Raw genomic sequence first — 26,241 nt, forward strand, 5'->3', positions numbered from 1 at the left:
ATTCCCGAAAATAAACTTTTATTTGGATGTCTTCACGTTTTAATACTTTTTACAAATTCAGAAAAAAAACTTGAGTAGAAATGCTAAAATGGCAACAAAATATTACGTATCGAAGAAGTCAGAAGTTAAGCAAATCAATTTATAAAAGTAGAGTCCTTTTCCTCTTCCCCAGTCGATAATCTAGGACAACCGAAATGGTGTCATGTTATAAGAGCGTCTGCCCCAAGGGGGCCCCAATGAATAATTTTTGAAATTTGATTTTGCTCGTGGCGTCTGGTCGTCTAACTCGTATCCCGTGTTGAATTTCGATATTGTCGATATTGGATTTCAAGATTTCAACACACGACTGGGACACAGACACACAAACTCAGACACTGAACTTATTGAAATTGAATAAAAATGTTTATTTTGGAAACTTGGACTGGGAAACAAATTTTGGATCTTCACCTCCAAGGGAAATGAATATCACTACTGCTTGATACCAGATGTTAAAAGTGTTTCAACTTTATTATTATTCTATTATCGATTGTCTATTAATCTGTCGATTTTTGCAGGTTTGCACGTCGATGTCCGAGAGTGTCACGTTTCTTGTAACGATAAATAAGTAGTCGACGACGTGTTTAGTCGTAAGAATCGTATTATCATCATCATCGATTGTAATTCAACACTCAAATACTAAATACTAAATAAATGATACATAAATGTACATCATCGATTGTGATTAATTTAAAACAAATATTAAAATAATGAGCAACAAATCGTCGGCGTTATCTTGAAACCGAGACGACCAATGTTTAGAAATAGGAAGTGTATTAAATGATATTAATTATAATTTTTAATTATGTATGATAGTATATATTGATCAATATGATTTAAGTCTCAACTTGAAAAAAATGTTAAGGAAAAAAATTTTGCTTTGTTTTGTTTTATTTTATTATACTCCCTCTTGAAAAATAACCAACCCTAGAAATCTTATCTTAGGGAAATTGGTAGCAGGATAGTGAATCCTGAAAACACGACCTTTTTCCGTCATCCGCAACCTAGGTTCTTCTAAAACTCGTTCCATTAAAAATTAATCAAATCCTACTAAGATTTTAAATTTAAATTAAACTTTTAATTTTAAATTTTATTAATAAAGGTCTAAGGGGGCGTCCATTAATCACGTGAGGCTTCAAGGGAAAGGAAGGGTTTGTCAAAAAATTACGAAACATCACGCGGGGGAGGGGGTCCAGTCAAACATTATATTTGTATTTTACCTAAATTTAAAAAAAATCGAAATTTTCAAAAAAATTCAGAAATTTTAAGATTTTTTTAGATACTAAAATACACATAAGTTGGATAGGGGAGAGAGGGTTAATTTTAAATATCTTATAAATCACGTGATTAATAAAAGTGCAAGAATTCCAAATATGTGTAAATAATAACATTATTTAATAATGTACTTAAGTAAACACTTCAGCCAATGAAATGAATTACGAAAAAAAGGCCTGATTGAGTTTTATCAAAAGGCATTTAGATTTTTGAAATCGGTGTAGCACTTTTCGAAAAAAACATCGACGAAATGTCTAGATTTTAGCTCAATCACAATATTCTTTTCAATTTTGGCGTCAAACGATTCAGAATGACTTAAAATATCGAGAAAACATAAGATTAGCATTAGATTTTCTGGCAAAAACATAAACTTCTCCTTCGGGATGTTCAAAATTATTTATTCAAGAATATTGTATATAAGGGGACGTCGATTAATCACGTGATCAATTTTTAAGAATTTTTGTACCCGCAAAAAATCGTAAATTTTTTGAATTTTTTTATTTAAAAAATTTTGGATTTTTGTTATATTCAGGTAAAAAATAAATACACACAATACCTCAGTAGACTTGCCCTCCCCCAAAAGTGATATTTTGAGATTTATTTTTAAACCCTTTCCTACCCCCCCACGTGGTAAATTAATTATAATCGTACATTTTTAAATCTTTATTTTTTAAAATCCCTAAATTTTCCTGATATACCAATTAAAAAATAGAGTATGTAATATGTATATTTATTGAGATCTGAAATAATTTCAGGAAAACCAATTTTGATGATTCAAAAATCTTTGATTCATATTGAATATAGAAAATTCACTCAGGTTGAAATTGGAGTGAAAAAATATAAAAAATATGTTCATTTTCAAGACTAGAAAAGAGCAACATCTGACAAATTTGGAATTAACTTTTCTAAATAAAGTTATAGAAAAAAACAGGATAAGACTCATATTGGTGAATCAACTATTGATAATAAATTAGAAGCAAATAAATCCCTAGAAAAAAAAATACAGGGAATTAAAAGCAGAGGCACAGGACACAGAAACATGAAAAACAAAATTTAAAAAGTGATTTGAGGGAAATATTGTTATGAAAGAAATTGTAGTCGAAAATAGGTGTTAAATGTACAAAATTTATTGTTAGTGGTTCAAAATTCATTTTTTTATGTTATATTATAAGTTATATATATGACCAAAATCTAAACACGCTTGAATTAAATGTGTTAAATTAAAAATGTAATTCTTTTTCAAAAATAATTATTAATCAAGTATTTTGTTCATTTATGTCTTTCAAATAATGTATGAGCTTTATCCACGAAAAAAGAGTACTTAAAACGTAGTACTAGTAAACTCAAAGTAGTACTTAAAACGTATGAAAGCTCTGCTAATTTGTATTAAAGCTTTTCAGTCTTTATTTGATACACATATGATTTTTTTTTCTAAAATTATTACCCGGATTCCTCATCCTTACATTTTATTTCGCCAGTATCTTTTAGTAAAAATATATTCCTTTAACATCCAGATATAATAAAAAACTTCTCTTCTATTAAGGTTATAAGGATATAGGTTTCAATATTTGCTTCCTCAGAAATCTAAAAAAAATATAAAGCAGTAAGAATTTTTCGTATTATAAAATTATCCAGATTCCTTATCCTTATATGTTATTTTACAAATTTTTTCTAGAAAAATATATTCCTTTAACATCCAAATAAGCTTCTCTTCTTTTAAATAATAAGCTTCTCTTCTATTAAATAGTTGTTATAGATTGCAGAAATTGCTTCCTCAGAAATCTAACAAAAATCTTCATATATTTTTTTACAGTGAGAATTTTTTATAATATTATCAAGAATAAATGTTTCTTCATATAGAAATATAATTTTTGAATACATATATACATGAGTAGATTTTGTCATGGTAAGATTAGTAGAAAGTGGATAATAAAATTTTATATAGCTCTTGCATAGGAATTGTCTTTAAATATCTTTTGAACTTATTTGTATATATGTATATAATGATAATATCACATATATATATATATATATATATATATCGATATATATATATAGAAGAAACGAGCAACAGTAGTATTACATTAAAAGTGTTCCTTCGACATTTCTTCCCATTCAGTTTTCGATTCGAACTCGAACCGTTTGCACGCACTTTTTTATTGGTGACAAATTTAGAAATTGTTTATAATTTAAATAAATAAATACATAAACAAATAAATAAATAAATGACAAACCCAAAATAAAGGATGTAGTAGTTTAAAGTGATTTTCGAAGGACACCTTCAAAAGCCAAAATCTCAAATGTTCCAATTTATAAATATTAATATTTGTATGTTATAAAAAAATTAAAGTTGGTGATTTGGTACTCAGAAATTAAAATAAACTATTTAGATGTATAAATAAATAATATAATTTTTAATAATATCAAACATTATTATTTTTAATGAATATTGGTTCTGGAGGATTTGTATGGGAATTCTTTCAAAGAATTTGTAAGTGTTGCAAGATTTAATATTGTTCAGTGAATTTGTTGTTATAAATAAATAAATAATTTATGATAATATTTGTTTATTGGTGATTTTACTAATGTGTATAATTAAAACATAGTTTATTAAAATAAATAAATGATGAATTTAAAAAACTCTGTTGGTGAAGTGATTTTGGTAAAACAAAAGCTTATGTGACTCAAGTGTTAATAGATTTCTTTAAATATTTATATTTTATATTATTTATATTAAATAATTAAATTTTTGACATTCATATTAAATAAATAAATTTAAACATTAAATCAACTATTATTTTATAACATTTAAATTAGTAAAAAAACGAAGAAAGACCCAAATAGCAAAAGTTGAAGTTTTTTTTTATTAATAATTTCGAACTAATTTTGAAATAACTAATAAAATAAACAAGTGGCTGAAAAGTAATAAAATTGTGTGCATAAATAATTTATTAGTGATTTAAATATGACTATTACTAAACTTGCTGATTATTTTGTATTTATTATTTAATAAATAAATAATAAACTAAAACCAAATCATAAATTTTAATAAAATATTTATTTATTTATTTGTGAGAAAATAATTGAAATTGTAAAATATGAAATTCTATAAATTTAAATTGTTTATTAATAAATAAATAAATAGTTTAGCTAACAAAAAATCTGAAGAATTTATAAAATTAAAAATATATTAAAATGGACAACTTTAAAAAAAATGACAAAAATTGTGCATTTAATTTATCATACTAATTATTAAGTAAAAGCATTTATTTATTTATATTAAAAATAAATTTATGGATATTATTTATATAAGCATAGTCTATATCATATTATTTACTATATTCAGATAAATTGTGTTTAAATTAATTATTATATAATCATATAATTTGACAAAAAATTATAAAAACTACGAAAAAATCACTAATTTTTTAAATATAACAATCATTATCAAATTAATTTTATGAAGAATTACAATTATTTAAAAAAAAGTCAGATTTTAAAAATTCTATCAAAATGTAATAATTAATATAATAATTAACTAAAATATATTTGTGAATGTAAATTATCTATAAAAGTGTCTTATTTTTTAATTAATGGATTTTGATAAATTATTTTTAAAAATGATCATCAAATATTGATATTAATAATTTTATAAGAATTTCAATCAAAAAGTCAGAAATCTATATATATATAAATATTGATAATTTATATATTAGTGAATTCATTAATTACTAATGTGTGTAGTTTGTTAAATGTTTAATAAAATTAACAAAAATTTGTCTCCTACGTCAATGAGAGTAAATAAAAATGTTTACTCAATTTTATATTAATTCAGGTTTAAAATTTAAAACAAACAAAAAATATTAACAATTTAAATATTAGTGAATAAATTAATTAGATGTGTTCCAATTTTAAAAAAATTAACAAAAATGTCTTTAGAAATTAATTTCTATTAAAAAAAAATGTGTTGAGGAAACAAAATTATATGCAAACGATTTATATGAAAACAATTTAAATTTATATTTATTATAAAACATTAATAAAAAAATATCAAATAATTGTTTAAAATCAATTACGTTTGTCTATTTTAAAATAAATGTGTGTAAAATTTTAAAATAAATTTATATATGTTATTATAAACAATTAATAAATTAGTGTATAAAACTTATAATTTTTATATTTGTTTATAACATTTTTATTATTTCGAACTTTATATAGGTAAGAAATGGGATTGAAAATGATTTTAAAAATTATAAAAATGTGAAAAAACTTGATTTGAAATTACTTGTTCTAGTATGTGACTCAATTAAAAAAAACTGCCCAGAAAAAAGGTAAAAGGAAAAAAGTACTGAACCTTTATAAATAAAGTAAACGAATTGAAAAAAATATAAATTATTCAGTTTTAATATTAAAACTATATATAAAATTTAAAAAATTTAAATATATATTTTAAAAATAAATGTGGACATTTATGTTACAAGGAAATTCAATAATTTATTTAATTTACTTAAAATAAATACTTAAACAAGACTTTTTGATTAATGGATTAAATAAATAATTTACAAAAACAATAGTAACAAAAATGTGACCATAAGATTTATATATAAAAACAATTTATAATAATAGTGTGAAACTATTAAAATTTTATCAATGCAACTTTTAGTTTTAAAACTCGTGTATAAATATCAAAATATATAAACAATGTTTAAAATTAAATAATCAATAAAATATTAAATTTTTTATCTTTTATCCTTTACAATGGTGTTATTACTTTTTCCAATTGTGTTCATACTATTTCTAAGTGTGTACGTTTTATTAAAAAGTGTTAAATTAATAAAAAAAGATAAAAATGATGAAAGTGTCCCGAAAGGATCAAAGGATATCCCAGGACCTCTGCACCTGCCTTTGTTCGGAACGAAATGGATTTATTTGTGGAAATACGATTTGTCTAAAATGCACGAAGCTTACGAAGGTAAAAAATAAAAATTGAAAAAATTCAGCCCACTGTACTGTCGATAGTATGGTAGAATAAAATCATCGTTCTGAAAATTTGATTGAACTTTAAAAATTTTTAATTGGCAGAAAAAACTCGTCATTTTGAATATAATTTTTTAATATTTTTAATTTAAAATTTAATTTAAATTTTAATTATTTTCAATTTAAACTTTAATTTTTAAATATTTTTAGTATAAATATTTTTTTTAATAATGTACATTTGTACGGAACCCTATAAGTACTAGTTAAAAAAAGTCAATATTAATTTTTAAATTTTTAATTTCAAGAAGAAAATAAACAATCTAATGAGAATCCTATAAGAATTTTATCTAGGGAATCTTATAAGAATTTTGAAAATTCTCATTAATTGGTACCGAACCCAAAAATTAGTAAATGTAATGCAAACAATTTATTTGTTATTATTTTTTTATTATGAATTATTATTTTTATTTCACTAATTTATTGTTTATTAAATATATTATTCATATAATTTATGTCTTAGAATATTTAGCGATTATAATAATTAGTAAAAATATGTAGAGCCTAATTAACCATTTTGATTGATTTTTGGCATATCTGAGGAAAACTAAAAGGGGAGTAATGTGGCAACACGAAGTGACTATAAGTTCGGAGATGGCTTTGAAAAAAGAAAACAAAATAATATTTTAAAAAAAAATTTTGAATGAATAATTATAAATTTGAAATATTACATAATTATTAAATAATTAGTGAATTATTAAAATTTAGAGATAAGATCTGTCCTCAGTGTACGAGTAAAATCCGCCTTTATTTACATTTTTTCTTGTTAGTGTCATCCTCTGATATAATTTACCATTGGTCATTTCCGCAGAAAACCTGATTGGTTGTTTGCAACAAAAAAAAACAAAAAAATAATCGCACGTTGGAAGGTACTTGGGCACAGAAATATATTGAATTCCTTACTGAGAGTAAGTTATTAAAGTCACAAAAAAACGATTTTTTTTTATTTTAGGACTTAATGAACTTTTAACTAAAAATAGAAAATAAATATCTTTTCATTTTCGCACCTCCTGATCATTTTTAAAAGAAATTTAGAATCATCTACTTATCTTTTCATTTAAGAATTTCTTGATTATTCCAAAATAAAAATATTTTCCGTTTAGGACTTTCTAATTTTGGGAAAAATAGAAAATGAAAATTTTGTTTCAGGACCTTCTGATGATTTTGGAAAAAAATTGAAAATAAAAATATTTTCATTTCAAGATCTCTGGATCATTTTAAAATAGAAATATCTGATTTTATCTATATTTTTTATCAGCTTATCACTGTGAATATAATAATGTAAATCTTTTAATTAAGATTAACCTGAATTTTATTAAAAATTTAGTATTAACTCATTAAGAAACCGTGACTAGTAATCAATTTTTTAAGGATTTCACTAATTTCCAAAATGAAATAATTATCAAACGATTTGCAACATTTTCAGACAATTTTAGACTATTTTTATACCGTTTACAATATTTTAAGACAATTAGCAATATTTTCAGTCAATTAACAACATTTTTAGACTATTTGCAACATTTCAACCAATTTATAACAAATTCAGACAATTTACAGCATTTCACTACAATTAGCAATATTTTCAGACAACTTACTATATTTTCAGTCAATTAACAACATTTTCAGACTATTTACAACATTTCAAGCAATTTATAACAATTTCAAACAATTTACAACGTTTCAAGACAATTAGCAATATTTTCAGACAACCTACTATATTTTCAGATAATTAACAACATTTTTAGACTATTTGCAAAATTTTAAGCAATTTATAACTTTTTCAGACAATTAACAACGTTTTCAGACAACCTACTATATTTTCCTTTCCAGACAAATTGCAACATTTTCAGGCAACTTACATATTTTCAGAAAATTAACAAAATTTTCAGACATTTTGCAACATTTTCAGAAAATCTACAACATTTTAGACAACTTACAACATTTTCAGAAAATCTACAAAATTTTATATCTTAATATAATATTCCGAATCCTCTATTTTCATTTACCAATGCGGCCCTGCCCGTATGTCATTTATTCCGAAACGACAAACGACAAAAGCAAAAGGATAAAAAACGTGGAAAAAGGATAAAAAGGAGCGTCGGTAACAAGAAGAGAGGAGAGAACAAGATAAACAGGATATTATTAATGGACGTAATAAAAAATAAGACGAATAAAAAGAATGGAAATAAAAAAGGACGTGCGTGTGTTTACAGATTATGTAATTTAAATGGACAACGGGGTCCTGCTGTTCGACGGGGACAGGAAGAAGGACATTGACGTAGGGAACAATGTAAAGGACATATTTTGAATCGAAATGACGAAAATTAAGGAAATTATTAATGACATATATCAAATGTCGAAACGTACTTGATTATATTATATAATTATAATTACAGATATAATAATTATATATTGTTATTTTCTTTTACTCCGGTGAATTTAAATTATATAGAAAAAATGTCCTTCCTTTGTGTAGTGTTTCATTAATTTTTTTCTATTTTTAGATATGCACCAGAAATTCGGTCCCATAATCCTCGATTCCCGAGCCCCTCCGGTACCAGTGGTGTCCCTAACTGGGTCCCACCCCCGCGACTTGCTAAGGGTGCTCCGGTACCCGTCACGATTTCCCACTAGGCCTCCGACGGAAATAGTCGCCAAATACAGGAGAAGTAGGCCTGACAGATATGCCAGTTCGGGGATAGTTAACGAGTAAGTAGAAAAAATAGAGATAAAATATTTATGAGTAGACCTAGTTGTTACAAGTTGTAAATTAGATTCTAAAAAACTAAAAAATGCATTAACAAATTAGAATTCTTAATAATTTAACTCAGAGCGATAAAGTCGATATACTGGATGTCGTCTATATGCGACATTCGTACGAACGAGTAAGTAGAAATAATATTTTTTAGTAGACCGAGTTGTTAAAAGTTATAAATTACACTCTAAAAAACTAAAAAACACATTAACAAATTAGAATTCTCAATAATTTAACTGATAGTGATAAAACTTGAAGCAAAAGTCGATATTCGTACAAACAGGTCGTTAAGTGCATGTCGTCCATAGACGACGCTCGTAGCAAAACGGTTTTAATAGTTAATAAATTTCTCGAATATTTCATTTATATTAATCGAATAATGTAAAATTATGTATTTTTCTAAAGAAATTCATATTTTTAACTTCCCGTAAGGTAGTAGTTATAGTAATGGGCCAAAAATCGAAAATGAAAATTTTTGCATTCCTCGACGTTTTGAAGGTTTCTGAACATTTTAAGGCATACCTCAGAAAAAAATTATATGTGTGTGTGTTTTGTATTTTTTCGTCCACGTTTTCGGGCGCACGGATCAACCGATTTGAATGGTTTAAAAAACATTCAATTCCTATTACTAGGTAGAGATGTGCTGATTAGTTTTTGGCAAAGGCAGGTTCAGCCGTTACGGAGATACGGAGCAAAGAGTGCAGAAAATACAAATCGAGTTTTTGAGAGAACGGAGTATCGGATTTGAATGATCCGTTGTAATGATTAGGAGAAGAGGTGATTAATTTTTAGCAAAGGCAGGTCCAGCCATTTCGAAGATACAGAGCTAAATGTGCAAAAAATGGCAGTTCTTTTTCAATTTTGTGTAAATTAGACAACTTAGCTATTTTTTTTTTTGATATTGAATTCGAAATGCAATGACGATTGTTAATGTTCTGGAGATAAATTGATTTATGATTTACATTTGATTTGCTCAGATATAACAAGATAATGCAAAAATAATGAAAGTTACAGTATTTGTAATAATATATTTGAAAACGTTTAAAATTTCTCGAATATTTCGTTACAGTACGGGAAGTTCCAGCAATTTGCCTTAAGGCACGATGCCATACACCACTAGTTTAATTTTACATTAGTGAAATATTTTATTTATAATTCAAAAATGAATGTACGAGTACAAATTTATCGAAAGAGTAATAACGCAATCACAATGCTATCTTACAATAACACTTACGTATTAAAATTATTTTCATCGTAACATTTATTTATTTAGTGTTATTATTGTATATTATTTGTAACGATTAATTTGTTGCAACAAAGTTGCCATCGGACGAAAACAAAGACATTAAATTTATACGCGTCGGAATATAATAAATCGATAGGAGAAAGAAATATCCGGGAGAGAAATAAAAAATCACCAAGGAAATAGATACAAAATTCCATTTATGAAATATATTTCATTTTTTTTTTTAATTTTAGGCAGGGTCCCTCCTGGCACAAATTAAGGACGAGCCTGACGCCAGAGTTGACGAGCCCCAGGACGATTTCGGGGTTCCTTCCGACTCTCAACGATATTTGTCGAGACTTTGTCAGCCTTTTGAGGCTGGTACGGAACCCTGACACCGGAGTCGTGGAAGGATTTGAGACTTATGCAGATAGACTAGGATTAGAAGGTAGTTGACAAAATTCTAAATAAAATGTACAATGAAATATCCTTAATTTTTTCTCCAGCTTCCTGCGCCCTGATGCTAGGTCGCCGAATGGGTTTCCTAGAAACAAAATTGTCCCTACAAGCCGAACTCTTATCAAAATCAGTCCGAGATGCTTTCGTGGCCCAAAGAGACTCCTATTTTGGTGCCAGAGGTGGTAAAGTAGGCTTCCTCAGAAAATGTTTGTTTGGAACCGGCGAAGCAAACCAAAGAGACGCCTATCAGAGACTCCAACGAAGCGAAGAGATCATTTACAAGTAAGCTCTGGTAAATGATTACATAAATATTGTATTGACAACTGTATACTGTTCCTTGTTAACAGTATAGTTTCCCAAATGGTAGACGAAGCCTTGGATTTAAGGACCAAACCAAACGACAGCTACAAACCGAGAGCAACTAATGCAGTCTTCGAATCAATACTTGCAAACCAGGATTTAGATCTTCGAGATAAAAAATCTGCTATCATAGATTTTATATCAGCAGGGATCGAAACAGTAAGATAATAATATATACTATATACCCAAATTACACTCAACCTTAATAATCTTTTTCTAGTTAGCGAATACCTTAACCTTTGTCCTGTATAACTTATCGAGACACAAAACCTGCCAAATTAAAGTCTTGGAAGAAATTAACAATATAAAGAATGACAGGTTTGATTCAAGCGAAGAACTTTCATCAAAAGACTTATCGTCAATGAGTTACACAAAAGCCTGCATCACAGAAACATATAGGTAATAATAATTATTGTTGTATATGATAAAGTATTCAATAATATTTTCTGCCTTTATTTGCAGGTTGACTCCAACAGCATTTTGTTTAGCTCGTGTTTTAGAAACTGATATGAATATTTGTGGCTACACTTTACCCACAGGGGTAAGTATAACTTATAATTGATCTATTGATTTGACAAAAATGTAATGTTTATTTTTTTCAGACTGTTGTTCTTTGCCAAACAATGTTGGCATGTCGAGACGAAAAAAACTTCATCAATGCCAAAAAATTTGTTCCAGAACGATGGTTAGATTTATATAACAAATCTATTGAATCAGTATTATCAACCAAGTCTTTATCAACAAACAGTGGTATCGAAAACCAAATCAAAGAACTTATCGATAAAATAAATAAAGTAAACACACACATACCTGATACAAATCCTGATTTACTCGATAACGATGGTTCTGAATTGAGTGAAACTGGTTATGGTACAGGCAATGATGATACATCTGACATCAGCGAACCTGAAAATGATGACATAATAGATACATCAATTGGAACTCATTTAAATGTGATAAATAATACTCAAAACAAAAGTGATATTTTGCAAGATGATAGAATAGGTTTAAATGAACCATTACCGATTAATGTTAGTGAAGACAGTACTGTAGATGCACAAGAGGACATTGAGAGAAGAAAGTTAGCTAGGAGTCTTGTAGTGCCTTTTGGTGTTGGCCGAAGGATGTGTCCAGGAAAACGATTTGTAGATCAGGAATTACTGACTGTAGTTGCTACGGTAAATATTGAGAATGATAAAAATAATAGTTTAGATATAGTTAAATATATTATAAGATTTACGTACGTTTGTTTACTTCTCCAGTTAAGTCGCCATTTTTTAAACTGTCACTTTGCGCAAACGATGTTACCCGCATTGTAATTTTTTGAACTTGTTATTAAAATCAGTAAATAATATTTTCAAATTTATCTAATTGTACATAATTTGTTTACGTATTTAATACAATACTGATAATTAATTGTTTTTATTAACTGTAAATCTTATTTAATTATTATTTAAATATTTATATTTCACACCTGCGTGCAACTTCACAGTGGTTCAAACCTGTCATAATTTTAAATTATATACGTTTTAATTTCAAATATAAAAAATATTTAATTATCACTATAATAAGATAAAAAATGTGCCGAACTCAATAAATTCCAATATACTACTAATAAATATATATTGTTTGATGTAACTATCTTTTAGTTTAGTTAAGATAACCACTGAGTGCAAATCATAACATGTTAACTTTTCATTTAACAAAATGTCATTATCACGATTAGTATTTGAAATTATTTTATAATTCTATTGAATATTTATTTTTCTAGTTGGTCAGTTCCTTCGAGATAGAATTTGAAGAAGACCTCGATATGAAATTTGAGTTTTTGTTAGGACCACAAGCACCCGTCAACATTACATTAAGAGATAGACAAGAATAAATATACACAGTGGAAGAAAACAGAGTATTAATATATTTGTTAGATTTTTATTATATATTTATAGTAATATATATATATATATATATATATATATATAATATTTAAACTTCTATTTAAATTGACTAGATATTACATGACTAAATTTTTAATACTAGAGATTTTAATAGTATTAATATTTATATTTTATATTGAATAAAAATTTTATATTAAAATAAAATTGTAATCTATGATTAAAGCGTTTCTATCTATCTGTTTATATATATAGGGAATATATTATGTATTTGTTTAAAATATCATTAAAATCTAAAAAGCCACTTTTAATACTGTTTAATTAAAATCTTAAGTCGTTCTCGTTTGGCGTTTCTGAAACAAAAATAGAGAACAAGATAAGAATTATTAATATTAATTTATGATTTGAAAATTAAATCAAAGTTTTGAATTTTAGATATGCAAAGTACACGAATTTTATAATATTAGTTTAAATTTAGATTGACTAAATTTAGTGATGATCCCCATCACTAAAAACACTTTCTCATTATTAAACAATTTGTACTTTAATATTTTTATAATTTAAAGAAATGTTTAAGATATAACGTAACCAAATTACAACCTTCTATAATAAATAAGTAAAAAGTTATAATTATTTGAAAATACTTTTATGTTTACATTGTTAAAAACGCTTGGGGATAGTATATGCCAAACCGTAGGCTTATAATCATTGTTTTTGTTACTAACATATGCTTCTTAATATTTTTATTATTTAAAAGAATGTTTTAGGTTTAACATATCTCAATTACAACCTTTTAGATCAAGGGCATTATAAAATATGATTTTACGTACAAATTTCTAATTATAAAATTCTTCAAGTATAAAAAATGATCTTACCGTTGTGGGCCTGGGTACTCCAGAAACTCTATGCTTGCTCGATTGTGATCTTGCCTGAGAACTCGACTTCACCCTGACAGGATCTGTCAACGATTGAGTGTTGTAGGAAAGATAAACGTGGGACAGATCCATTGGTTCAGGCTGATGAAAAGCAAAACATTATAAATAAACCATAACTACTTATATTGAAGTTTGAAAGTTCATTTAAACTGACCTCTTTATTGTGTGTTGTCGTTTTATTAATTAATTGCTTATTCATATTGTTTCCTGTAAATGCAACACCTCTCAATTGCCATTCACCGATGTCTTCATTATAGTGGGAATAGTTTTCAATTATTTTCTGTAGAAGTAAATAAAAATTGTGTAATAATAAAAAATTAAACTTAAATTATTCTATTATTATACCTGATATTCTTTTGGTATATAAGAATCCAATATCAAATCAGTCAATTGCAATTCCCTGGTGAGACTTCTGACATTATCCAACATTCCTTCCATTTCCCGCTGGTTTTCCTGCTGTAGATCTGCAATATCCGTCCTGGACACCTGGTACGTTTTTATTAGTCTTTCTAAACGTCTCGTCTTAACAGCAGATTCTTCTTGGAGAGTAGAATAGCGTTCTGATATGTCTAAACGTTCAGCCTGGTAGAAAAAACAAATATTAAATATACTTTATATATTTATACAAAAAGAATTCAATTAGTTAATTACCTCTTTGAGTTGTATACTTTCTATTAAAGACTTCTCGCTAGCTTTTCGCCTTTCTAATTCCTGTGCTGAACTTTCCAACAGGGCTTCTTGTTCTCGTGCCTTTTCCAACAAATTTTCTCCACCGACCAATATTTTATTCTGCAGACTTGATAGCTTTTCTCTTAACATCGCTTGCTCACTCCTGAAAGCAAAATAATTGGTAATAAAAATGTAATTATAAATAATTAAGATGACAAATAGTTACTTTGTTTGGTTTAGTTCGACCTCATGGGACTTTTTCATGGGGCTATCGTCTTCGTCTTTTTCGTTATCAATTTTTTCATCCTAAAATAATAATAACAGCATTGCATTTGTAATAATCTATACTAAAAAATTTATAATATAATTACCTCCTGTTTATTCCGTCGTTTCTTGTGTCCCCCAAATTCATCCTCAGATCCTTCAGAGCCTTCTTCACTTTCTTCCTCAGAAGCACTAGCTAATTCTAAAAATAACACAAAAAAATTAGAAACACCTTTATATTACAAAGAAATCTTTGTCAAACTAACCATTATCAGGTATATTATCTTTAGTCTCAAGCTGCCGCATAAGTTCCTCAATTTCTTCTTGGAAATGTCTCAAAAGAGCATCTTTTGGTTCTTCGTTGACATGAGCCCTATTCTCAATATTCTTGGCTCGATTGGCATAACGTAAAGTTGATATTGTCTCATCAAAGTTTATATCGGCTGGACCAATATTAGCACACTAAAAAAAAGATATCGACAATAAATATTAATAAACACATCAAAAGTTTATATTTATTCTTTATTTATTCACCATGACTGTCTTTGAGTTTCCACCAAGTGAGTCTTGTAAAAGCCTGGTTAATTTTGAGTTTCTATAGGGGATGTGAGTAGATTTACCATCGACTAGGGCTGATATAACATTTCCAAGAACTGATAGTGATAAATTGATTTTAGTTGCTTCCTTGAGTCTTGTGCCTGATGATAATGTTTTGCTTTGCCTTTCAGAACCCTAAAAAAATAAAAAAAACATTTATTCATGGTGGTAATAATAACCAGAACTATGAACAAGAATAGTTATTTTGCTTACTGCCAAGTCAACAAGATGCAATTTGCCCATTTTAACCCTCTGCTGCCTATCTTCCCCAATTTCACTAGATTCTACTGTTATCGAAAATATAGCATGAGACCTAGAACTCTCAGCATTCATAGCTGTAGCACCTATAGCTCGATTTCTGTTGCCCAATTGCATAATTTTATCCAAATCGTCAGCATTATGCACCACATATCTACAAAAAACATCGACTGAAATACATCTGGTTATTAAATAAAATTTCTTACTCTTACCCTGATAGGTTCTTCACAAAAACACCTATATCAGGTCGTTCCTTGACCTCTAAGCTTTTAGTAGGGTCTCTGCCTAAAAGATCTCGGACTTCCTCATTATAAATTTCTAAGTAGGTGACTCTAACCAGAAATTTGTATCTGTCGTCAGCTTTGGCAATGTGTCCAAAAATATGTGCAAATGTATTCGGTATAATTCCTCGAGATTCGGGGGATGTGGGCAGGCCAGCCATTGTGTAGGTTTTACCAGTCCCTGAGAATAGAAAGAATAATGTAATCAAATTGTTGTTTTCCCCTTTTTCCTTAAATTACAGAAATAGTTTGTTACTTTATATTATTTATTACTATGGTACATATAGAAAAAATTCTATAATTCATTGCTATGAACAGGGCCGGATTTAGAAATTTGGCGCCCAGGGGCACTGACAAAAATGCCGCCCCATCCCTGAAATTTTACGAATTTTCGAACTTTTTTTAAAGCAATCGCGCTGCTTCAGCTGCGTGGGACAAAATATAGAAGCGCGTAAGCGCCGCGTCGCAGTCTAATTGATAAACAATGTTACAGAACTTATATAAATGTAAACAAAATTTATACTTGTTATTATAATATCTTTAAAATATTTTAATTATTTAATATGTTAAAATAATTTAATGTGCATATGTCTTATGAACACTTCTGCCGCCAAATGTTTCTTTTTCTAATTTTTTTATTAGATCATCGAAACCGCTAATCCTGCCCCCCACAAATTTAAGCAGTTATTCATTCTGTAAATTTTTTCGAATGTTATTGGACGCTTTTTTCTCAAAAACTGAATTATTATTTTTGGCATTTTGACCCCTATCTTCAAAACAGTTGGACCTGCCTTGGCCACTAACTAATCAGCACGTCTCCTTATCAATAGGAATTGAATCATAAATCGGTTGATCCGTGTTCTCGAAATCGACTTGAATAATTAAAAAATATTAGATTTGTATTGATGGGGAGACGTGCCGATTAGCTTTTGGTACAGGCAATTACGAAAAATGGTAATTGAGTTTCGATACTTTTTCTCTGAAACAGCTACGCAGCGCGATTGCTTTGCAAAGAGTTCATAGTTTTCGAAAAATTTCGAAATACAAAAAATGTGTTTTAGCCGTTTTTTTTTTCATTTTTTAATAAAATTTAAAGCTCTTTATAAAATGTAATTTTCAGTACGGGATGTTTCAGTAACTTGTCTTAAGGCACAATGCCATGAGTCAATAGTTTTTTTTTCGACGCTATAAGCTTAGAAGTGCACAAATACGTATATTTTAAGAGGGCTGGAGAACTGAAGAACATATTTTTCTTAAACTTTCAGCTTGTTTACGGATCTTTATATTAGAGCCAACCTGCCAAATTTGATAACTTATTAACCAATTTGATAATTTACGTTCGGAGAGGGAGGCAAGGCAAAATAATAATTTTTAGTTAACGTTTATTTCAACCCAAATTTTGCATTGCAATCGTATTATGTTTTGTTAATTAGATTTCTTTAAATAAAAAATGTTGTTAAAAAAGTTGATTATGTCGTATAGAATTTTTTCTCACTATCCAAATTTTGCCGCCCCCGAAAATTTGCCGCCCTGGGCAGTAGCCCCGATTGCCCCTACTGTAAATCCAGCACTGGCTATGAATCAGGAATAGTTACAGATTATTTATTACCCTGATTTATACCTAAAATTTTAATACTGGGTTAAAAATATTTTTTTAAATCTTACCAGTTTGTCCATACGCCAGGATAGTGCCATTGTATCCTTCTAACACCTGTTAAGAACAAATTATTAAAATATAAATATTTAATGCTTATATTACTATTAACTAAAAAACAGAAATATTTTTCAATATTCAAACGCAACAATAAATTTAAAGGACCTGTCAAAACCGCAACGAATATGAAGTTGGTAACTGATGTCACAAATATGCTCAGTTTATTTTTTACTTATTTTAAAAATTAATATGATTATGACACATATAATTTGCTAATAACCTTTTAATTTCAAAATATAATTATATATTTAATTCATAATTACACTATATATGACAATAAAAATATTGTAATTTGTAAAAATTGGCACTACATCTTTTAAATATTTTTCAGTTGTCAGTATGTTTGTTAACACTGAACAACTAAACAAATTGCAATGGCCGCTCAAACTAAATCTTTGATTTAAATATATTAATTATATTATATAAGTCCTTAATACTAAAATAAAAGTCATTTTAAATAAATAAATAACCAGTTTACAACCAAGAAACAAGATTACTCCAAAGAAGAAACAGTTACTGGTAATATTTATCATATGTATCTTGTATATGAATATTTCAAAACGTCAAATAAAATGGCGGATACGAAAGCTATGCCAAATAATAATATTTGATCTTGTAAATCAAAATCAAAATAAAATAAAAGTGATTTTAAACCAATAAACAACCAGTTTGTAACCTGAAAACAAGATTACTTCAAACTTTACAGAAACCGTTACTGGTAAATATATAATATATAAATTTCTAAAAGTCAAACAAAATGGCGGATACAAAATCTGCACTACATAATTATCTTTTATCTAGTAAATAAGTTTATTATCTATTATTACCTTGTCTATTAAAGGTAGAGCAATTTCCACGTACAATTCAGCCTGTTTGGAGTCCTCGTCGAAGACACAATCAAAGGTGAAAGTCTTAGGCTGGACGCCGGCGGAGGCGTTGGGCTTTGTAACGGTCACCGTTTTGGCCAAAGTGTCGACTTTTATGATGTTTTTGCATTTTTGTTCGAGTTCTTTGGCATTTAAGGGCCTCACGCGGACTATGACCCGGACGTTTTCCACTTCGCCGTTGTTTGGCGGCTGCTTTGGCTCCTGAGATAAAGGATAAAGGATACAGGTAAATTAGTATATTTATTTATAAACTTTAATTTTTTTGTTGAGACATTTTCTAGAAATGTTTCTTTGTAGCCTAATAGTACATATGAAAAGCAATAAATAATTAAATTATTTATTTTGTACGTTTCGGCACTGTAGGTGTGTCATCATTCAGCACTTTAACAATTTGAAGTCATTAAAGCAGTAAAGAGTTTTACAATTTTCAAAATCGGTTCAGGATGTTTGGCAAAAACGTTGACGAAAAATTTGGCACTTTTCTGCTAATTTTAAAGAAACGGCTTGGCTGATCGTTGCGCAAAAATAATCTAGGTGAGTCTTTATAGTATATTCATCAAATGGCTTTTAAATTTTTGCAATCGGTTCAGCCGTTTTTGAGAAAATTTTGACTAAAGGTCAAATTTAGGCTCACCTATACGCACATTTTTTTCTAATTTCGGTGTCAAACGATTTAGAATGACTCGGAACGTCAGGAAAACAAAATTAGTCATTAAGGCAGTAAGGAGATTCAAAATTTTTAAAATCGGCTCAGGATGTTTGGCAAAAACGTTGACAAAAAATTTTGCACTTTAATTGTGCCAATTTTAAAAAAACGGCTTGGCTGACCATTATGCGAAAATAATCAAGGTGAGTCTATATAGATATTCATCAATGGCTTTTGAATTTTTAAAATCGGTTTAGCCGTTTTTGAGAAAATTTCGATAAAAAGTCAAATTTTGGCTCATATAAACACACTTTCTTCTAATTTCGGTGTCAAACGATTCAGAATGACTTGGAACATCAAGAAAACAAAATAAGCAAATATAAATTTCTTTGGAAAGGTAATAATATTACAAATGATAATAACTATATTATATTGTGCGAATTAAACTTATAATAATTAACAATCTAATTTACAATTTTTAAATTACATTTTAATTCACATACATACACAATCGATTATGGGGTCGAACGATTCAGAATGACTTGGAACGTCAAGGAAATAAAATTAGCAAGTATAAACTCTTTTAGGAAGTTAATGGTAATAATTATAGTACATATGTATTGTTAATAAATTACCATATAAATTAACAATCTGAATAATAATATTTCAATTAAATTTAGGCCAATTTTTGTCTCACATACACAAACACGACGATGTTGGTGCCAAACGATTCAGAATGACTAGGAACGTCAAGAAAACGAAATTGGCAATTATAAACAAAATATATAAAGTTGTAATAACAACATAAATGATATTATATTATATATTGTTACTTATTAAACATAAAACAATTATGGGGCCAATTCTCGGATAAAATAAAAATGTTATGACAATGCTATATTAAGGATCTACATCCGTATGAGTTAGTAAAAACAAACTGTCAAAAAATAGTGTATTTGCTGTGCGATCAAGCGTTTTACACATAAAATCTAACCTCCAAAACGCAGTTATCCATATAGTTATAGAAAATCATATATTGTGGAGCCAATTTTTGTATAAAATAAAAATGTTATGACAATGCCATATTATGGGTCTATCTTCGTATGAGTTAGTAGTCACAAATTGTCGAAAAGCTATGTAATTGCCGTGCGATCAGGCGTTCTACACATAAAACCTAACCTCCAAAAGGCACAAAAATCAAAAAACTATATTATCATGAGTGCAACTTTCTGTGGATAACAAATGCGTGAAGTTAGTTTTTATGATCGTTTTTACCAACTCATACGAATATAGACCCATAACATAGCATCGTCATAGCATTTATATTTTATCCAAGAATTGGCTTCATTAAACTTAACAACATTTTAATTGAATTTTAACCGTTAGAATAACATTATTGATTTCCGGTAAATCTGATATTGAAAAAACCTTGATGCTTATTATGAAAAAATATTTTAAATAAACAAATCCATACAAACACTCTCTTAAAAATAACCTTAAAAACCCTATACAATTTTTGTTATTAACTACACAATTAGTTATTATTATTATTATTACAACTTACAGGCATTTTGTATTTGTATCCTAAAACATCCAATTACTTTATAACTGTTATTAATTTATTAAAAACATTTTTATCCACAAACTGTCACTGCACAAAACAAATTTACACTAGCATAAAATTATTAATAAAATTTATAAAAAATAAAATTATTATTAAAACCGTTTAAAACTCTTAATATTAAATAAATAAATATTATATATCTATTACAAATTGTGTTTTTGAAGTTTCCATGTCGAAGATGTCATGGCAACTGCGGAATTATTGATTTTTCTACTAGGACGTGGGCCTTACCTAGTTTTGTTTTATTTATTCAATGACGAGGCGTATTTAGTTTCAAATAGAGCTATTAAATGATTAAAAAAGAAATTAATTAGGCAATTCTTCAGTTTACATTATTTTAATTGATGAAATTTAATTTAATTAGAAAATTAATGACGCATTTTTGATAAGGAGAAAACTGATAAGAATGGTAGATGTAGGGATTGCTTGCATATCAGGGGGAAAAGATAAACGGTTATTCATTTTAAAAAACTATTATTTTAAATATTATTATATATATTATTCATTTATTTATTCTATTTCTTTTCTTTAATTCCTTTTATTCTATTTTTTTTTCTTCTGGATTTCAATTTTCAATACCATAACTTTTAACTTATAGATTGTATTGTAGTCTGATTGTTAAAAATAAGCAAAAATAAAAAAAAAATAAAAAAAAGTTTTTAAAAATTTTAAATTATGCCTGGGAAGTTCCAGCAATTTGCCTTAAGGCATAAAGTCATTTACTACTAATTTTATATTTATATCGAAATTACAATATGATTTCTTTTGCAATAAGCACAATAACAGTTTAAATCTAAGTTTTACCAATTATTAAGAAATTAATAATTTATTAGTAAAAAAATGATTATATATTAAATCAATAAAATGTAACTCGAAAATTTAAAATATTTAAATATTCGAATGTTTTCAAATTAAATAATAATGTAATTATTAACTTCCCGAAGGATAGTTATAGCAATGGGCCGAAAATCGAAATTGAAAATTTTCATTTTTCATGTTGCATTTCTTTTAAGGCATACCTCAGAAAACTAATGGATGTGTGTGTGTGTGTTTTGTATGTCCGCATTTTTTCGTCCACGTTTTCGGGCGCACGGATCAACCGATTTGAATGGTTTTAAAAAACATTCGATTCCTATTGATAGGGAGATGTGCTGATTGCTTTTTGGCATAGGCAGGTCCAGCCCTTACGGAGATATGGAGCAAAGAGTGCAGAAAATAGAAATCTAGTTTTTGAGAGAACGGATCATCCGATTTGTATGATCCAAAAAACATTCAATTCGTAATGACAGGGAAAAGTGGTTATTAGTTTTTGGCAAAGGTAGGCCCAGCGGTTTCGGAGATACACTGCTAAATGTTAAAAAAATGACAGTTTTTGAGAGAACTAAGTGTCCGATTTAAATGATTCAAAGAACTTTCTGCTTGTTACAACAAAATAATTGCTTTTGGAAAAAAAAATTTGATTCAATTTTTTTTTTTTCAAAAAATATTTTTGTAATTTTGGATTAAAAATTCAAAAAATTCCCCAGGCTAAGTACAGTCTAAGCGCCACTCTGGTGCAAATATTTACCCAAGTGCGTTTAGACTTTTCCAATTTTGTGAAAACTATTAAAAATGTGAAAATGTGAAAATGCCGCTCTGCCAAGCACAGTATAAGTGAAAATGTCGCACAGAATTATTTGCAAATGCGTTTAGACTGTGACTATGGGAGCACTTTTTCAATTTTGTGTAAATTAGGCACATATTTTTTTTTTTGAAATTGAATTCGAATTGAAATGACGATTGTTAATGTTCTGGAGATAAGTTGATTTATGATTTGCATTTAACTTGCTCAGATATAACAAGATAGCAAAAATAATGAAAGTTACAGTATTTGTAATAATATATTTGAAAACGTTTAAAATTTCTCGAATATTTCATTACGGTACGGGAAGTTCCAGCAATTTGCCTTAAGGCACGATGCCATACACCACTAGTTCTGCAATAAGAATCTACTATTGTAATAATTATCAATAATTTATTATAATTGAATTATTTTCAACTTTTCCGTTAGAATGTTTGTATATACATTTAGGAGTGTTTTACATCGCGAATAAAATGTCTTTTATTGATGGAAGAGAGTAGATTTATTATGAAAGCACGTGGGGCCGTGTGGGGGCCCCCTTGACTGCAACTGGTACCAACTAGTTTCTCGGAAACCTTGAAAAATGAATCAATAATTTTATTTTATATACTTATTATACAATGTCGGTGCCACTGACGAAATAAAAGCATTCGAGATGAGAAATAATAAATGACACACTTTATTTTAATGAAGAAAACATCCAAAATTGGTAATAAAAATTTGATAAATAAGAAGGCGCCTTGTCTACCGCATAAAAATTTTTGAAAATTAGATGTCCTTAGACATTTTTACTATTATTGTAATAACGTCCTTAGTAAAATTTAGTAATATTGTAAAAAAACCTTTATTCAGATTTACAATAAATTATTTGATTTTAAGAATTATTATAATGATTTAAAATATCCAAACAGTTATTATATCGATTTAACTTACTAATAGTATTTCTATGAATGTTATTGTTAACTATTACTTATTAGCAACAACCTATAATAAAAAAAAGAAACTAGTGGTGTACTATAATGCTTTAATTAAGTCTCATATGGAAATTATGATTAATGCAAATTTAAAATAAACAAAATTACTTTCTATATATAAAAGTATATAGTCTAAAGAAGTAATTTTTAAAATTTTAAGTTTTAGTGAAGAAATTTGTATACATTTGTAGTTTTAGTGATGAAATTTTTATAAATAAATATTAAAAAATCGTCATAGGTTATTTCCATATGTAACACCAAAACGACTTCAAAAGCAATGACATCCTTAAAACAAGGTGTAAGTGGCATTTTTTCTTAGGGCAGTTTGCATAAACCTCCCGATAGATATAAATAATCGACCAAATTAATAAGATTGATTTTTTTTTATTTTACATAGCAGAGTTTATAATTTGCTATATAAAAAAAAAACAAAAAATATATATTAATAAGAATTCAGATTCAACAAATTTTAAAGTTGTGACGATGAAATTTTCTATTTACACGGTGTTTGCCTTAGGGGGCGCCCCATTAATCCATTTTTATAATTAAATCACTGTTCATAAGCCTATAATTAATTCGTAAGTTACTTTAGAGTCTAAACTTTAGACCAACCACTTTATTATTATGCAAAGTTTCATTAAAATCGTCAAAAATTCAAGTCAACAAAAATTACAAAGAAACGTCCCGGTCGATCTTTATAAGAAACTAATCTCCAAGATTTTTAACTGATATTTTTCGAACCTTTTGTAAATTTTCAAAATCAGTTCAGAATTGTACCTGCTAATTATATTGAAAAACGACAAAATCCATTAATGTTTACACAGAATTCACTTTTATCAAAAAATTTTGGATTCTCTATAAATGTCGCTGAATATGATAAAAAACACCTTCGAAACGTTTAATTTTTAATTTATGTTATGCAGATTTTTATATATCCCCAAGAGAGGAGGAGGGGTCGAAAAATATTTGAAAATTAATCACGTGATCAATGGACGCCCCTAATTAGGATTAATTTTAATTTTTTTTATTAGACTTGAAATCAGTGTAATTTTATATTAATCTGTTGCAATTATTCTCTCAAAATTGGTATATTTTAGATGTTTAGACACTAAATGAAATTATTAAAAATAGACAATTTTACAAATAATATTTTTGCATAAAATTAATGCAAATCCTGTTTGGATGTTAGTCATCTCTTAATTTATATTCAACGACCAAAACACGGTTTGGCATTTGCGAATATTTATATATTTATAAATAAATAAATAAAAAATAAAAAATTAATATAATGAAATTTTCTTCATTTGATTCATTATCCTAGACTCCGTTATGTTTTGACAAATATTCATTTTCTAGGATAGTTTTCCTTTTCTAAAGCTTATACATATAGTTCACCTATATATTTAAATAATCACCTCTAATTAGAATTAACATACATTTTTTTCTAAATATAATAATGTACCATAAGAATATAATATGTCTCCCAAAGTGCCCCTTCCACTTTACATCCAAGAACATAATTACTAATTCTTTTTATAAAATGCATAAGTACCCTAAATACCTATTATCCACCTTTTCTACCTGTCTCAATTTACCGTTATTCGATAAAATTTCAATCTTAAGCCTCATATTTGTCTTCAATGGCCCCCATTGTGCGGAAAAGAGCACCACGAACCGCGAGCCTCTGTGCCAGCCGATTGCGACTGTCAGTAATAAGAGTCAGTACCGACTCGGCATTCCGCGCGATAACATTCCGTTTAAAAATCGCATTAAGAAAAATAAACATTAGTATAAAATAATATAAATATATCTAAATCGATCACTTAATAGTGTATTGTAAATGTGAGACATTCATAATTGTTTCATTTGGCTGTTTTTTGTGTCTATTTGCACCCCCCGAAATGGACGAGGAATCCGGTTCCGAGTTTCTGGACTTAATTCTTCCGATGCTGAAGGAGTTGAATGTTATTGATACTCCTTCGGATGAGAAGATCGTGCAGTTTTTGCAACCAGATGAATTAGAGGTGATTAGATAAATAATTATATTTAATGAAATAAAAATTCGCCAATTTTGGGAAAAATTCCTTGTTCAATTTTGAATTTTCTTATTTTTTTCTTGTTATAGCTTGCTAATTATTTATAATTTATTTACTGACGTTAAGATAAAATAATTTAATAAAAGACAAATTTAAAATAATCTTTTCGTTCTTTACTTTGGTGATTATTTTACCTACCAAATATCAATTTTGAGAGAGCGCCAGTTTTGAAAAAAAGAATCCCAAAGATATGTGGTTATTTTATGAAAAAAAAATGATTTGCTATCACTAAGATCAAAATACAACAATTTTGAAAAAAAAACATTTTCTTTCTAATTCGATATGATTTTTTACATAATTTTATTTACTTCCCTTAAGGTCAAAATACTTCAATTTTGAGAGATTTTTTTTTCTAATCAGAGATGATTGGAATGAGTTTTATTTACTGTAGCTTAGGTAAAAAAATACACCAAATTTCAAAAAAAACTAGATTTCTAATTAAAGGTGATTATTTAGAAAAATATTTATTGCTGTTAAAATCCAAAATAAACCAATTTTGGAAAAAATCTTTCGAATTAGAGATGATTATTTAAAGAACTTTATTTACTGTAGTTAAGTACTACAAAAATATACTAATTTTTAAAAAAACTATTATTCTAATTAGGGGCTGATTTTTTGAATAATTCGAACATTTTTTTT

General features: G+C 27.6%; 4 protein-coding genes across 4 annotated transcripts in view; 2 read left to right on the top strand and 2 right to left on the bottom strand.

Annotated features, from left to right (window-relative positions):
- Nucleotides 1-1,066, bottom strand: part of LOC113367865 — a 19,523-nt gene extending 18,457 nt beyond the window's left edge. The window contains 1 exon segment of the mRNA XM_026609441.1: nucleotides 963-1,066. Coding sequence (XP_026465226.1) covers nucleotides 963-1,066 — 104 coding nt within the window.
- Nucleotides 1,067-6,069: 5,003 nt separating this feature from the next.
- On the top strand, nucleotides 6,070-13,026 carry LOC113367866 (ecdysone 20-monooxygenase-like). Its single transcript, XM_026609443.1, has 10 exons — nucleotides 6,070-6,283; nucleotides 8,850-9,054; nucleotides 10,580-10,773; nucleotides 10,832-11,066; nucleotides 11,132-11,303; nucleotides 11,365-11,462; nucleotides 11,511-11,543; nucleotides 11,607-11,685; nucleotides 11,747-12,322; nucleotides 12,916-13,026. The coding sequence occupies exons 1-10, from the start codon at nucleotides 6,070-6,072 to the stop codon at nucleotides 13,024-13,026; spliced, it is 1,917 nt and encodes a 638-aa protein (XP_026465228.1).
- Nucleotides 13,027-13,260: 234 nt separating this feature from the next.
- Nucleotides 13,261-18,836, bottom strand: LOC113368378 (kinesin-like protein KIF3A). Its single transcript, XM_026609925.1, has 13 exons — nucleotides 18,582-18,836; nucleotides 17,706-17,751; nucleotides 15,972-16,221; nucleotides 15,715-15,913; nucleotides 15,439-15,636; nucleotides 15,171-15,366; nucleotides 15,012-15,106; nucleotides 14,867-14,946; nucleotides 14,623-14,803; nucleotides 14,317-14,553; nucleotides 14,126-14,251; nucleotides 13,912-14,052; nucleotides 13,261-13,389 (listed from the first exon to the last, which is right to left on the bottom strand). Exons 3-13 carry the CDS (start codon nucleotides 16,199-16,201, stop codon nucleotides 13,366-13,368), a joined length of 1,707 nt encoding a protein of 568 aa, XP_026465710.1. The 5' UTR covers nucleotides 16,202-16,221; nucleotides 17,706-17,751; nucleotides 18,582-18,836; the 3' UTR covers nucleotides 13,261-13,365.
- A 6,571-nt stretch (nucleotides 18,837-25,407) lies between these two features.
- LOC113367867 overlaps nucleotides 25,408-26,241 on the top strand; it is a 3,609-nt gene continuing 2,775 nt past the window's right edge. The window contains exon 1 of the mRNA XM_026609444.1: nucleotides 25,408-25,530. Within this exon, the coding sequence (XP_026465229.1) occupies nucleotides 25,408-25,530 (123 nt within the window). The remainder of the gene's footprint in view (nucleotides 25,531-26,241) is intronic.

Source organism: Ctenocephalides felis, unplaced genomic scaffold (genome assembly GCF_003426905.1).
Source record: "Ctenocephalides felis isolate EL2017-DRISC unplaced genomic scaffold, ASM342690v1 CF-g0.4_SCAFFOLD_01170, whole genome shotgun sequence".
Lineage (NCBI taxonomy): Eukaryota > Metazoa > Arthropoda > Insecta > Siphonaptera > Pulicidae > Ctenocephalides > Ctenocephalides felis.